Source organism: Patella vulgata, chromosome 4, assembly GCF_932274485.2.
Source record: "Patella vulgata chromosome 4, xgPatVulg1.2, whole genome shotgun sequence".
Classification (NCBI taxonomy): domain Eukaryota; kingdom Metazoa; phylum Mollusca; class Gastropoda; family Patellidae; genus Patella; species Patella vulgata.
This window is the reverse complement of record NC_065882.2, coordinates 62466444-62480295: the sequence shown is the minus strand read 5'-3', so window position 1 is coordinate 62480295 and position 13852 is coordinate 62466444. Positions and strand designations below refer to the sequence as shown.

The 13852-nt window shown below is 35.0% G+C and overlaps 1 protein-coding gene across 1 annotated transcript; it reads right to left on the bottom strand.

The window, feature by feature from the left end:
* Positions 1 to 276: 276 nt before the first annotated feature.
* On the bottom strand, positions 277 to 6846 carry LOC126817975 (multiple epidermal growth factor-like domains protein 11). Its single transcript, XM_056100373.1, has 6 exons — positions 6728 to 6846; positions 5372 to 6277; positions 3620 to 3838; positions 2202 to 2345; positions 1815 to 1926; positions 277 to 1401 (listed from the first exon to the last, which is right to left on the bottom strand). Exons 1-6 carry the CDS (start codon positions 6792 to 6794, stop codon positions 1134 to 1136), a joined length of 1716 nt encoding a protein of 571 aa, XP_055956348.1. The 5' UTR covers positions 6795 to 6846; the 3' UTR covers positions 277 to 1133.
* Positions 6847 to 13852: the final 7006 nt, after the last annotated feature.

Below are 13852 nucleotides of genomic sequence, written 5' to 3'. Positions count from 1 at the left end.
ACTAGAGAGGGGGGAAAGGAAGTTAAGTTAGGCGCAAATTCTTCAGGTATTTGAGCAAGTTCTTCGGAGTAAATTTTGACTGAATGATAGTGAACTTGATGAATAAATGTACAAAATTTGAAAAAAATTCATCTTATATAGATAAGCAAGTATTAAACTCAATGTAATCTCCAAATATTACAAATATTTGTCAAAACAAAAATGTACTCTTGAGTTGATATTTTGCTTTGATGTTGAAAAAAACAAGCTTTAATATATATCATGAATAAGCTATTTTAACAATAATCATTACCTTAATTAGATCTCTTAATCAGTGGAACAGTTCATTGCTGATTTACTTGGGGGTCAGGATTTTGAGAGTAATAAAATTTGTAGTCGAAATGCGGTGTAGTCGGAACCGGACGTAGTCGAATGGGAGTGAACCGAGTAGTATTGGGTAAATCGTAGCGCCGCTGTTAGTCTGACCAGTCAATGTTTACTTGGATCTTCAATAATTACATGGGTTAAGATTTATTTATTTATGACATCAAAAATTTTTCCTAAAGGTCGAAATTTCATATTTATCTTTAATCTCAACAAAAAAATCATATTCATGTTTAATCTCAAAACTTTCAAATTATTTCTGACGTTTATCTTTTAAACATCTGTACTGAATTAAAACACCGTTATCAATAACGATTAATGACCTAAATCATATAATTCTAAACGATCTTTCTCGGGAATCTTAGGGTCTTTTGTAAGCAGCTAATTTTCAGTCAACGGCTATACTCGAAACATTATCAGTCCAGTGCAACCGACATGCACATTGAAAGCTCTAATACAAGGGAGACAACAGACGATTAATCTACTTTTACGGATGCAGACCGCCAATAATTTCCATATTGGCTCCGATCTCTTTTCCAGGCTCCAACTTTGTATCCAAATTTACTTCGGACTAAATTACCTATTAACCTACAATCTCTAAACCACAAGATCAATTCAAATCCACCACACAGTTTTTAGATCAAAAAAGGTGAACAAAAATAGCCGTGCAAAAGGAGAGAAACTTGGTGGTCTGCATTCATATCCTTTAATGATAAATAGAAAAATTAAAATTAGAATTGTCTTTTTTGATCATATTAATGTCGAGGCTTTTACTTAAGTCCAAAATTTTCGTATGTATTTGACTCGGCCTGAGAATCTGCTTTTGTATCTAAATTTACGTAGGTATCGTTTACATCATTCTTGGAAAAAGCAGTTGTATCAATGTTTTCATACGTAACACGTTGTTCGTTGGTGGATGGCGTCGATGTTTGTAAGGTTTCGTATATTCTTTCTTTATTCACTGATAATTTCTTCAACTTGGCATAAGACTCTTCGTCGGTAGTTGATGTCTTTGCTGCACTTGAAGACTGCAGTTTTCTAAAAGATAACAAATAAATAAACAAAATAGTGACATTTTAAATGGGATGAGATTTGTGTCATACCGAAATCCTGGCACTAAAAGTCACTGTGGTAAATGGACTATCTTTTAGAAGTGTCAGCACATCCTTTCAGAAATGTCGATGAACTGATGACGAAATAGGCCGCCTTTTAGAATTATCAATTAAACTAGGGAAGTATCTTTGGTAGTGTTTCTACTGTGAACACTTGACTTGAAGTTGTCCTTGGGCTGTATTAAAAGTGAACACTGCAGACAAAGTGTACACTATATTTGCGTAAAAGAAAATACTAATATATATTATTATAATGGTTTAATCTTTACTAGATTTTACATTCATTATTCTAAGTTACTCAATCTACATTTTGTAAATTTTATGTAAAGTAAATAATACCTTTTACTATAGAAAACAAAGCCCACGATACAGAAAACGCTGGTAAATATTATTCCAACCAGAGCACCAATACCACCACTCGCAGCAAGGCTTATGAAGTCATCTTTTAACGCTGAAATACAGATTACCGCAATTATCGTTTCTGTATTATTAGTAAGTTCAGGGAGAACACATTAGCTGGATGTTTGTGCCATTCAAGGCCTCATTCCAAGGATTGTGTGTAACCATGCAGGATCATCTGTCTAAACGCCTGAGCTTTATGTGGCTTCCTGTCCCTGCTACATGCACTAACATGTCAATTCCCCAAATGCCCTGGTTGTGTTGGAAGTCGAGATGGCCAAACCGAATCTTTTACTTCAATCATCTGTTTAGGTATGTTGATCTTACCTAGTTGTTGACATGATGTTCCTGTAAAATCTGGCAAACATCCAATTGTTCCACATTCTCCATTAACAACATGACATGGTGTATTGTTAGCACAGTTACCGCATTTATTCTCACAACCCATACCATACAGACCTGCAGGACAATCTAAAATAATAATATAAACAATGTACACTATACATATCAGCAGAATAATATTAATATAAACAATTTACAGTATATAAAACACCAGAAGAATGGCAATAATCGTTATAATTATGTACCCTATAAAGGCCAGCAAAACAGCAGGGCAATCTGTAAAATAATTAATATAATAAACAATTTATGCTATGAAGAAGTAGGATATCAAAAGTAATAATATAACTAGGGTAATAATAGTAATCCTACTAATATTAATAATGCAGTAAACAATTTACATTGGATAAAAACCGAAGGGAAAATGTACAATAATAAAGTAGTAATACAGTAATCTATATAAATAACAATATAAACAATTAACAATAATAACATAATTCACAATTCACAAATAAGGACAATATGATATAATGAACAATTTACATCAGTAGAAGCCGGACAATATATGGTAGCAATGTAGTTCATTTACATCATATCAGAACAACCTATTGCGTTAACACAGTAAACAATTTACATCATGATCTTTTAGAGGCATTTAGTAACTGGACAGAGCAATAAACTATAACACATACTTGTGGAAGAACACATACTTGCTTGAAAACGTTGAGAGAATACTCTTCAAAATGTCGCTTAAATAAATCAGTAATTGTTCTTCCATAAGTATGTGTTATAATTTACATCATATAAAATCTGTAATAATAGTATTAACCATATCGGCGAGAAATCAAAATAAATAATAATGTAAACAATTTGCAATAATGATATAATTAATATGTGCAAGGATAATCTATTGTAATCAGATAATACATTTACATCATGTAGGAGAATCTGTAAACAATTTACATCATCCACCCATCAGACGAATATATGGTGATATATAGTAAACAATTTACATCCTTTTAACAACAAGGATAATTATGTAAACAATTTGCAATAATAATATAATCAAGCACTCTACACCGAATATTGTAGTAATATTATAATATAAACAAACATCTAGCCTATCAGAACAATCTATAGTGATAACATGATAAACAAGAACAATTTACATGTATAACAAGACCTATGCCGGCCACCAGAACGGACAATCAATTTAAAAAAAATTATAACAATTTACAGTATCTCTAAAATCTACAATAAAATACAACAAATTAGACCACCAGCTAGACAACTACCAGAATCCATAATATGCACACAATTTAACCAATAAACCATGTAGATCAAAAACATCATCACGACAAATAATTACCACTCCCTACACCTGGATTATTAAACGTATAACCTACCTTCTATACAACTGTTTCTAGTCTTTCCCGCTATACAACCATACAAACAAAGCCCGGTCACGTGATGACATAAACTACCATTACAGTTAGAACTACATGGTTTATTACATGATGTTCCCCATCTTGTATCAATACATCCAGAACAATCATTGGTGTCAGTTTGTTGACATATAGTACAGTTATCATTGCAGTACTTATTACACATATCTCCACTTTTACCTGTAACAAAAATAGAAAGGTGGGTACCTCCAATGCTCTGAATGTTGACAAAAGAGGGAAAAAAAATCTTCAGAATATAAGTCATAATTAGAGAACGACTGGAGATATATTTTACCTAAACTGTGGGATATATTAAACTGGTCGACACGATTCTACTGAACACAGGTTTCACAGAATTACAATCGAGTCGAGTTTCATGGATTTCAGACCTGACCCACTATTTTCAATCCAGGGCCGTATGTAGGATTTTAAAAGTGGGGGTGCAGCAGAGTGGTGGGCGCCATAGCCTCCACGTATGTGATATAAGAAAGTTTGGATCAGGGCAAACGAACCCATTGGCGTGTGGGCGCCCTTAAAACCGATCGACTGATCAGTGGCTTTAGAACATCACTGTGTGATCATAATCAAGTGTATTATTTTATAACTGAAAGATTGTCAAATAATTTTTGAGTTTTTTTTGGATGGGATGGGGGCGCAATTTCTCGGGGCGCCTTATTTTTTCTGGGGGTGCAATGTACCCCCTGCACCCCCGCTAGATACGGCCCTGACTTCAATCCCGTTAACTAAAAATTTTATGAACACCCGATAACTGATGTATACCTTGATGTGATCAAATACGGCGAATATTTTGTAGTTGCCTTGCATACTACAACTATTTTCTTATTACGTTGGCTTGAGAGAATTCAATTTCAATACGTGAAATCCAGCATTGACATAATTGGAAACAGTATTATTTTGACAAAAATAAACCATTTGATGTGATTTCAAATAAGTTTAACACACGAGAGGTTTTGGATTTCTCCGTGATCTACGGTAATATGTAAAAGAACTTCTGGAAAACTAATGCGCTGTGCAATATTTTGTCAGCACACGTCCTTGATTTATTAATCAGAATATGCTATGGAAAAGCGTCTAGTTTAAAATACAATATGTTAAAAATAATTGGAATATTACAAAGGCAAGGGTGAAAGTAGACAATAGCTAAAAAAATAAAGAGTGACCGTAGTAGAGGTTGGATATTCTCTTCGCCGCGATGCTAGTGAAAATAATGAAGGGATGTTAGTTTCATTCACTACAACTTAGGGTACAGGTCGGCCATATATGCCTCGGGACCATCGGTCAAATTTATACTTCGTAAAACTAGCATTATCTTTCAAAACCTCATTTTCAGACCCGGCAACGATCATCCTCCTCCATGTAACTATAAAATTCTACGCCCAGTATAGAATAGTCCACTGTATACATATAAAGCTGTCAACAGAGGATTATATTGAGTGTTGTGCTTCTAATTAATAATGAATGTCTAGTAACAGAACAATACAAGTTAAATGATAGCGGCTCGAAATAAAGAGAAACTGGTGGAATTTTTTTAGATTTGAAACTGAATTGGGGTTCTCATCCATAGCCCGTAAGATACCACATTTTAAAGAATAGATTTTGGTCGGTATTATAAACGCATTTCCCAATGAAATAATCAATATGGCCAAAATAATTGTAATGTTACAAAGATAAGGTTGAACGTATCATTATTACCTTTAATACAATCGCCGCATCTACCACCAGATCTCGCACATCCAGCAACACAGTTGACACTGCAATTAATATCGCATAAAGTACCATATTTTCCTTCAATACATGTAGTACATACGCCATCTCTATTACAGGTTCCCCCAGACGTTCCGATCATAGGTACACATCCAGATCCACACGTACCGTTACAGTGAGACCCAACTGTATCAGGTTTACACTCATAACATTTGCCATCAGACCTTTGACAGGTATCTGTACAGTTGACAGGGCATTGTTCGGTGCAACCATCACCAAACAATCCAGATTTGCATTCGTTGCATCTACCATTCGCTTGACTGCACTCACTTTTACAGTTTACAGAGCATCTAGATTCACAGGTGTCACCAAACCAACCAGGTTTGCATTCCGTACAGTGGCCCGTAATTTTACCACAGTTACCTTCACAGCTTCCGGAGCATTTTGATTCACAGTTTTTACCAAACCAATCAGGTTTGCATTCCATACAGTAACCTGTATTTATGTTACAGTTATCTACACAATTAGTAATATCACATCTTTTGATACAGTCTGAACCAAATTTTCCATCGTTACATCCATCCGTACAATCACCAGTAGTTTTACTACAAACTCCTTCATTGCACCCACTGCTACACGTTTGTTGACAATTATTACCATGGAAACCAACTTTACATTTAGCACAACTCCCGTTGATTTTGTCACAGTCGCCTATGCAATTAATTATATGGCAATCCATTGTACAGTCAGTACCAAATAAACCCTGTTTGCAAGTGTCACAAGTGTTTCCAGAAAAACCCGGTTTACATTCTGTACAGACACCTGTCGTATTATTACATCCGGTATCCGTGCATCCAATATTACATTCCTCTTGACAATAACAACCATATCTACCTATAATAAAAAAAACAAAAATACTTTCATTGAAGTCTGCGCACACCGAGAATTATTTTTTGTTGACACCCGGATTTAACCAGGATGAAAGCAGAGAGGATGAATATGTTTTATTTCAATTCATTATCATAAATTTGATTTCTCGTTTCGTCTGATCTGTTTTTGGTTTAAAAGTAGGCTAAACTAATCTAATGCGAAGCACGAAAAGTACACGACAGAGCTATAGAAGCATATAGTTTCTAAATATATATATATCGAAAGTATGTATCCAGGCAATTGAGCATTAAACTGTATTTGAATTTAATCTTATGCATATTTTTGACTGATTTTAATGTTGATGAGATTTCATTCAAAGGTCCCCCTATAACCAATGTTCATGTTCAATATTTTGAAACAATGGACCTGCTATTAGTGGTCATATATTATCAATTAAATAAGTATATTTCTTACCTGTGAGGTAGCAGAAATGAAATAACAAATATATTAGACCCAAATATCCAATGCCTAACCCTGCCATTTTATCGGTCTAAACCCATCTAGCCATGTGTGGCAACTCTAACAACGCCACGTATTATAAGTATTAAGACCAGGAAGATGTTTATTCCGGTTTTATTGTTTATTTATTAATTTCTATGCAAAAACATTAGGCAGATTGAAAGCGATGTAGAAGACCGAGGACATCACGCGTTGTCTCTGTAAGCTGAAATGAGCAATTTATCAACTTGCCTGCGGGCATTTAATTGTTACATGTATTATGTATTCAAAAAACTTTTATAAAGTATTCATGATTTATGGAATATTTTAAACGGATGAGACAAAACTCGGGTTTCATTAAATAAAGAATATTATTTAGACATTGATTGTTTATCTGCAAATATAATATCCAAAAATATTGCCATTGGTTAACATCATATCGTATGTTCCAATTGATGCCAGAAACCACGTTGGCGCAGTGAGTTAGAGCACTCGCTCGTTATACCCCCATCAGACCGGGATGGCGTCCTTACTGCGATGCTACAGCGATGGAAAATGGTCCCGGAGCGGGTCAAGATCGCCATAAACGTGCTAAAGGCGTGGTGGAACGCCAGATATCGTGCTGTGGTCTCCATGGTCGCCAAAGATTGCCGAGTCACCGCGTTTGTTTTGAACAAACGCCAAGGTTCTGCGATCTGACCTGGAAAGCTGTGAGAATGTGACTTTTTTCAAGTTTGTAATTTTTTTGGACATTTTCTCGCGTTGTGTTCACGTTTGCCGGCGATCTTTTGCATTTTCTGGTCACCGTACGGTCGTAGTAGTGCAGTAAGGACGACACCCTGGTTGGTCTGTCGGGGGCATTAACAAGATGGTCTCAGGGTTCGATCCCAGTGTTGGTCACTGAAATTTTCTACTTGTGATTGCTGTAGGACAGGGGGCCTGACAAGGGAAAACGTCAGATGGAACGAAAAACCGAGATCACGTGTACACATTTGGGTGCTGTATACCTTGGCGTACACGTAAAAGAACCATTAGAACTCAGTTATTGGTCTGATTGCATTAAATATCTGCACATAATTATTGGCATATATCCAACAGTAATCAGCCATTTGTAATAACTTCTGCATGGCCTTGTGAGTATGTTTTATATCTTAAATATTGAAAGTCATGAAAATATATTTTTTTATGGTAAGACAACAACGTCGATATTAATCGTTTAGAGGCATTTAGTAGCTGATGAGAGCAATGTTAAACCATAACTCAGACTTATGAAAAACATCTAATTTCTTTTGCCGACGTTTCTAAATGTATGCCCTCGCGTTAATATTGAATTCTAATTTTCGAATTATGGATAGGCCTAATAATTTGTTAGATTTATACGCCCTTTAACAAATATGGACGTATAAATTGATAAAGGTTACTATCTCTAGATCAAACAAGGAAGAGAAAAAGCAAAATAAAGATATTAATTAAAGATACATTATGGGAGATTAGATAAAGAGCTGACAGTTCTCACTATAATAGTTAGAAAAAAGATAATGTAAAGGTTACTATCTCTAGATCAAACAAGGAAGAGAAAAAGCAAAATAAAGATATTAATTAAAGATACATTATGGGAGATTAGATAAAGAGCTGACAGTTCTCACTATAATAGTTAGAAAAAAGATAATGTAAAGGCAAATTGCTGAAAATGTCAGTCAAATTGATCTGAGATTTTCGCGATTGAATTTTCGGCCTAGCCTCGATCATCATTACTAAAGTCCGTACGATAAAAAAAACATAGTCTCGATTATCCATTTCATGATTAAATTATGAATGGAAGTCGAACAGGAAATCGGAACCTAATCCAATAAACATCGCAGGCTATCATGTTGCCATCGAGAGTTGATTATGGTCTGGCTAAGTTAATTAATGTTAATTAATAATTTAGATAACATTTCAGGCCAAAGAAAGACCTGCAATAGGCAGATTTAGCTCTTGCATAATGTATGTTTAATTAAATTTGTTTAATTTCTGTGAAACATGTTAAACAAATAAATCACCTAAAAAGTAATATAAACAAGAACCTGCGTACTATATAGACCAGGAACTGCGTATGACGTTATAGCGGCCATCTTGTTGACATTTCGAAATGAACAGCATTCAGAACTGGTGCTGTAGGTGATTTCTTTGATCCTTCTTATTATGAATCGGTCATTCGTGGACTATTACAAAATTTAAGGCATAAGTTATGAAGAGACAGATCTCATTGTTGTTGTGGAGTCTTGGTGTCGTTCTAAAAATAATATAACGCTTCAGCCTTGGACATGTAAGATAACACTCCTTGAAGGTTTCGAGGATGAGCACTTTAGTGACATTTTACATCACCCGATTCCTCTTTGATCAGAACTGTGTTATTAGATTATCCATGATGTTCATATTTGTATAATACCTGAATTTGGGGTCACTTTGGGTCAGTGAGTAATGCACTATTTGAATAACCAGAAGGTCCAGGTTTGATTCCAGTGTCCACTGAGGAAATTATTCAGGATTTTTAGAATACTTTTTCTTGTGTGGTGTAACAAATTGAGCCCTTCTTTTTCCTGTTTATTTGAATTCCTGATTTGTGAAAACATCCGGCTTGCAAACGGATGATGAATGGGAGAGTAAAAATAACCTATGGTCTTGGAAGCGTACTTCATACCCCGTTCGTCTGATGCAGTCACTTATACTGGGTGATGTAATCTGACACAATACGAAGAAAAAGCAAAAAAAAATTTATAAATCTGAATTCATCAGCAAACGAATGTCATCGTTTTATATTTGGATTTTATTAATAACAAAATACAATAAAAGGTGAATTTATTTTTTTTATTTTTGTGTAAAAATTATGGCACTGCTTTTAAATTCAACAAATTTTAAGAAATACATAACAAATGCACGCTAGATACAGTAACTAATTTCATTATAAATTTAATAAGATCTTATTTCATATCAAGCTGTCCACTGACACAAATAATAATCAGTATCCATCATTGTTATGACGGTTTTATACACGATTTAATTATACACGAGTATATTCTAACATAAAATACGGTACTTGAAAGATCTCATCAGATACAAAACTCCATTAGTCAACAGTCAAAATCATGACAATTTATAGGAAATGGACTTGCTAAAAGGGAATACATATATCGCCAATTAATACCCCAATATCAAAGTAATATCTGAGATAACCGACAACCGCTACAAATATTAAACCATATCAAATGGAGTAGGGCCAACCTTAAAATAAATAACACTTGTACAGTAATAATATAATTTAGTTGGGATTTTCCAGAATAAAACCCGTTATGGATATGCTGTAAATTAGTGATTGATCTTGGGAAAATATCACCATAGCTGTTGAATGCAACAAAATACGGACATTGAAAAATGTATTAGGGAAAATGGTTTCAATATTGTTTATTGGAATATGAACATAAAGGGTGATTTCCAAAAACTTAGCAATGATTTACAAGAAGCATAGGGAGTCATTAAAGTTTACTTCACTAATATCGGAAAATTACAGTTTGGGCAAATGCCAAATTGTCTTCCGGGATGGGGGGAGGGTGTTGGGTGGCCGAATTGTTAGTGCGCGCGCGTTGTATCATAAGGTCTGTCATTGAGTCAGATGACGTGCTTGTCTGTCCAACCTCGTGGGTTTTCGCCGGGTCTTCCGGTTTCCTCCCACTGCTAAAGACCCCTACGGGCAAGCGAATTATTGAAATAAAATTGAACCGTATGTTAGTCCCGAAATGACTTAGTTTGTGTCGAGTTGACATTAAACCCCATTTCCCTCTTTCTCCCTGTGTTCTGGGATTCGTAAAGTGTGGAGACTTAATATTACCCTGGAAAGAAGTACAATCTTTAAATATGATATATAGTCGAAGACAAAAATAAAAAATGAAATTTATCTTCCCTACATCTATTAACAATGGAATCAGGTACGAAGCAAGAATCATCTATTCTTTATGCACTAACAGTCACCGAGCTTTATTAAACAGTTATCCCACATTTCTTTGTAATACTGATTTATCCACAGATTTGGACATGACTTCCTTCTATAACATGAATAGGTTTGATGACGTCACCTATCAATTAATAGAAGTTATTATTCAATAATTAAAAATAGTATACACTAGAATAACACAGTGTTTGCTAATAATTGTATAGTACTATGTATGTATTTTAATTTAATAGAGGGGTGGATGGCCGAATGGTTAGAACGTGCGCGCTGTATCATAAGGTATGTCATTGAGCCAACTGGCATGGTTTCGATTCCCCGGTTGTACGTGACAAGAAGTAGGGTCGCCTGTCCAACCTGGTGAGTTTTCTCTGGATCCTCCTGTTTCCTCCCACGGCTAAAGATCCCTACGCGCAATCTAATTGAATAGATTTATTATATTGTGATGGGCTTTGTCATTTATGAATTTGACAATTTGGATTATCTTTGCTGTGCTGTTTAGTGATTCACTTCACACAGTGATATTTACGGGTAATACCAATAATATATTTTGAAAAGCCATGGAGATAATTCTACCCTCATCTTATTTTATATATCAAATATTTCAATTCTCATTGAGCCATCGATTGTTTTATGACACCATAGACCGTGTTGACTTGTTTGCGAATTAATCAGTACTTTTAACAAAACGTTACAGCATGAACCTATGTTTACGATGTTTTAATCTTTAACCCGTTGGAAGTTTCTTTAACCGAGCAACCCACCGATATTCTAAAAGTACAAACCTTAATACGTCAGATTTATCTATTTTTGTCATTATATCCAGAATCTTGTGAACTATTAGCACTATCTTTCCTGGGAATATCTGAAAATCAAACCCAAAATAACAATATTAACACCATGATTAAATTTGTATATTAATTTTAAAAAAATACCCAATCCCAATATACTGACATGAAGAGACAAATTCAGAAAAGAGGGTAGTTTTTTGTCAATTCTATTACAGTATTATACCTAATAGTACTTTGGAGTGTTATGCGTCGCTGGTTAGATGTGGAAAGCACAGATACCAAAATCCCCCACATCCAACGTGTGACGCATACCCGCTCCACTGCTACATATTTCAATAGCCTTGTGATCGTCTAGTATTGTCATTGGTTATATTTGTAATTCTCGTCTTATGGCTAGGACCCTTTTTCACGTTGTGTATTTTCTTCATACTGAGATGTTTGACTACCAGGTCTCTCCCAACGAATCTACATGGTCTGTGCTCTCTAAGAATGTACCCCTGGGTTTCGGCTTTCAATTATCTAATTGGTCAAATATGACGTAATTAATTATAATGATTGGTTACTAAACCAAATGATGCAATAGTAATTTTTCTATCATAATGATCTTGTGATATTTTGTTTTCACATACAGCCAGCTATGTTTACCAAATTATAAATCTTTTTATGTGTCAACTCATCACTCATTCAATATAAGTGCGTGGGATAAGATTTTTCAATAATATAAAATCAATAATTAGTCAAACGCCATAGTTAATATAATGCTATTATTAATTTAAAGAGCAAAAATTCTACAAATCTTACTACAACCGTCTTTTAATTGTAAATCAGTGTAAATTAACTTCTATATCGAAATTTGTATTTAAACAAGTTTCATATTTCCAGCTTAAGGCTAAGTTAAAGAGTTCGCGCTAACCTTAAATATGGCAATTAATAAGGTATATTGTGAGTATATATATATTATTTGAAATTGTATGTAATAGTTTCAAATTAAAAGATTTGAAATTAAAATTGACATTATCATAACCGTTTCTAATTTTGACCTGTATCTGTCAGTGGTGCAAAAAAACGTTTAGTTGTTGGTGTGCACGTAACAGAACCCTTGATACAGCCCTCGATTAAGAGTTGGCGTCAACACAGCGGTCAGGGCAGATTCCATCACAGCGCACTACATGACCATGTCCGTCTTCATCATCCCGGTTAACACAGAAGAGCAGGTGGTTAAAACACATTTCATTTAATTTCCAGTACATGTAGTTCAATTCTGTTCAAGTTTTAAGAATTGTAAGCATATCGTCTAGTTAGACTACTCTCTACCATGTCATGTATCAAAATATATCCTACCATTTGAATTTACAATAAAGAGCTACCTTCTGTGTCATCTATTTTCACTCTATTTTTAATTAATGCTGCATCATCACCTCCGCCATGATTGTCATTGTCATCATCGCCGGAATTATCAGACTTTGATCTATCGTGGGCTACAAGCCACCACGTGACCATTTCTCCTTTGCCCTGGAAATTAATGAAACAATTTTGTTATAAGTAGTTCAACGATATATCACCATGTCCTCCCTATTACACATGAAAAGCTAGACTTTTTAGCTATTTAAACCTCCAAAAACGTGAAATATGACATCGAGTATCATGTCACACCTAGTCAGTCAGAATACCTTACTTTGTGCTCGACACTCATTAGCATATTACGTATAATTGATATCATGTACGTTTTAGAAGCCGAATTGCACTCGAAAAAAGAGTAAGCAGGTTGGATATGCATGCCATTTATACCGAATGTTTGATATTGCAGCATATATATACTGAGTATAGGTATCTTTGAGTAGGTGAGTTTGACGTTCACCGAGCGATATAGAATAATTTGACGGGCGGGGGGGGGGGGGGGCATCTATTTGAATTTACGGGAACTTTCACTAAGCCAGTTTTAACCAACTTAGTTACCTGTAGATGAACTTAAATTCTTTAACCCCACTTAAATCGGAGTAAGACGTTAGCACTCGCTAACCCGAAGGTCACCTGTTCGATCCACTTTTTTGTCACCGAGACACTTCATCAGGAATTTCCGGCGTGTCAGTGTCTGGCAAGTGACAACGTATAGGCGTTAGATTGGGACAAAAAAACATAGGTCCCCTGTACAGATTGGCATTCACTAAAAGAACCCTTGATAGTTGAAATTAGATAAGAGAGAGAGAGAAATGGGGTTTAACGTCCACTCGACACAAACTAGGTCATTTCGGAACTAACATATGGTTTAATTTTATTTCAATAATTCGCATGCGCGTAGGGGTCTTTGACAGTGGGAGGAAACCG

Excerpts from the sequence above, each read along its gene's own strand:
- LOC126817975 (XM_056100373.1), bottom strand. The coding sequence starts at position 6,794 with ATGGCAGGGTTAGGCATTGGATATTTGGGTCTAATATATTTGTTATTT. Across the intron at positions 1,927-2,201 it reads AACATCATGTCAACAACTAG|CGTTAAAAGATGACTTCATA; the intron begins GTAAGATCAACA and ends TCTGTATTTCAG. Across the intron at positions 1,402-1,814 it reads TTTGTTTTCTATAGTAAAAG|AAAACTGCAGTCTTCAAGTG; the intron begins GTATTATTTACT and ends GTTATCTTTTAG.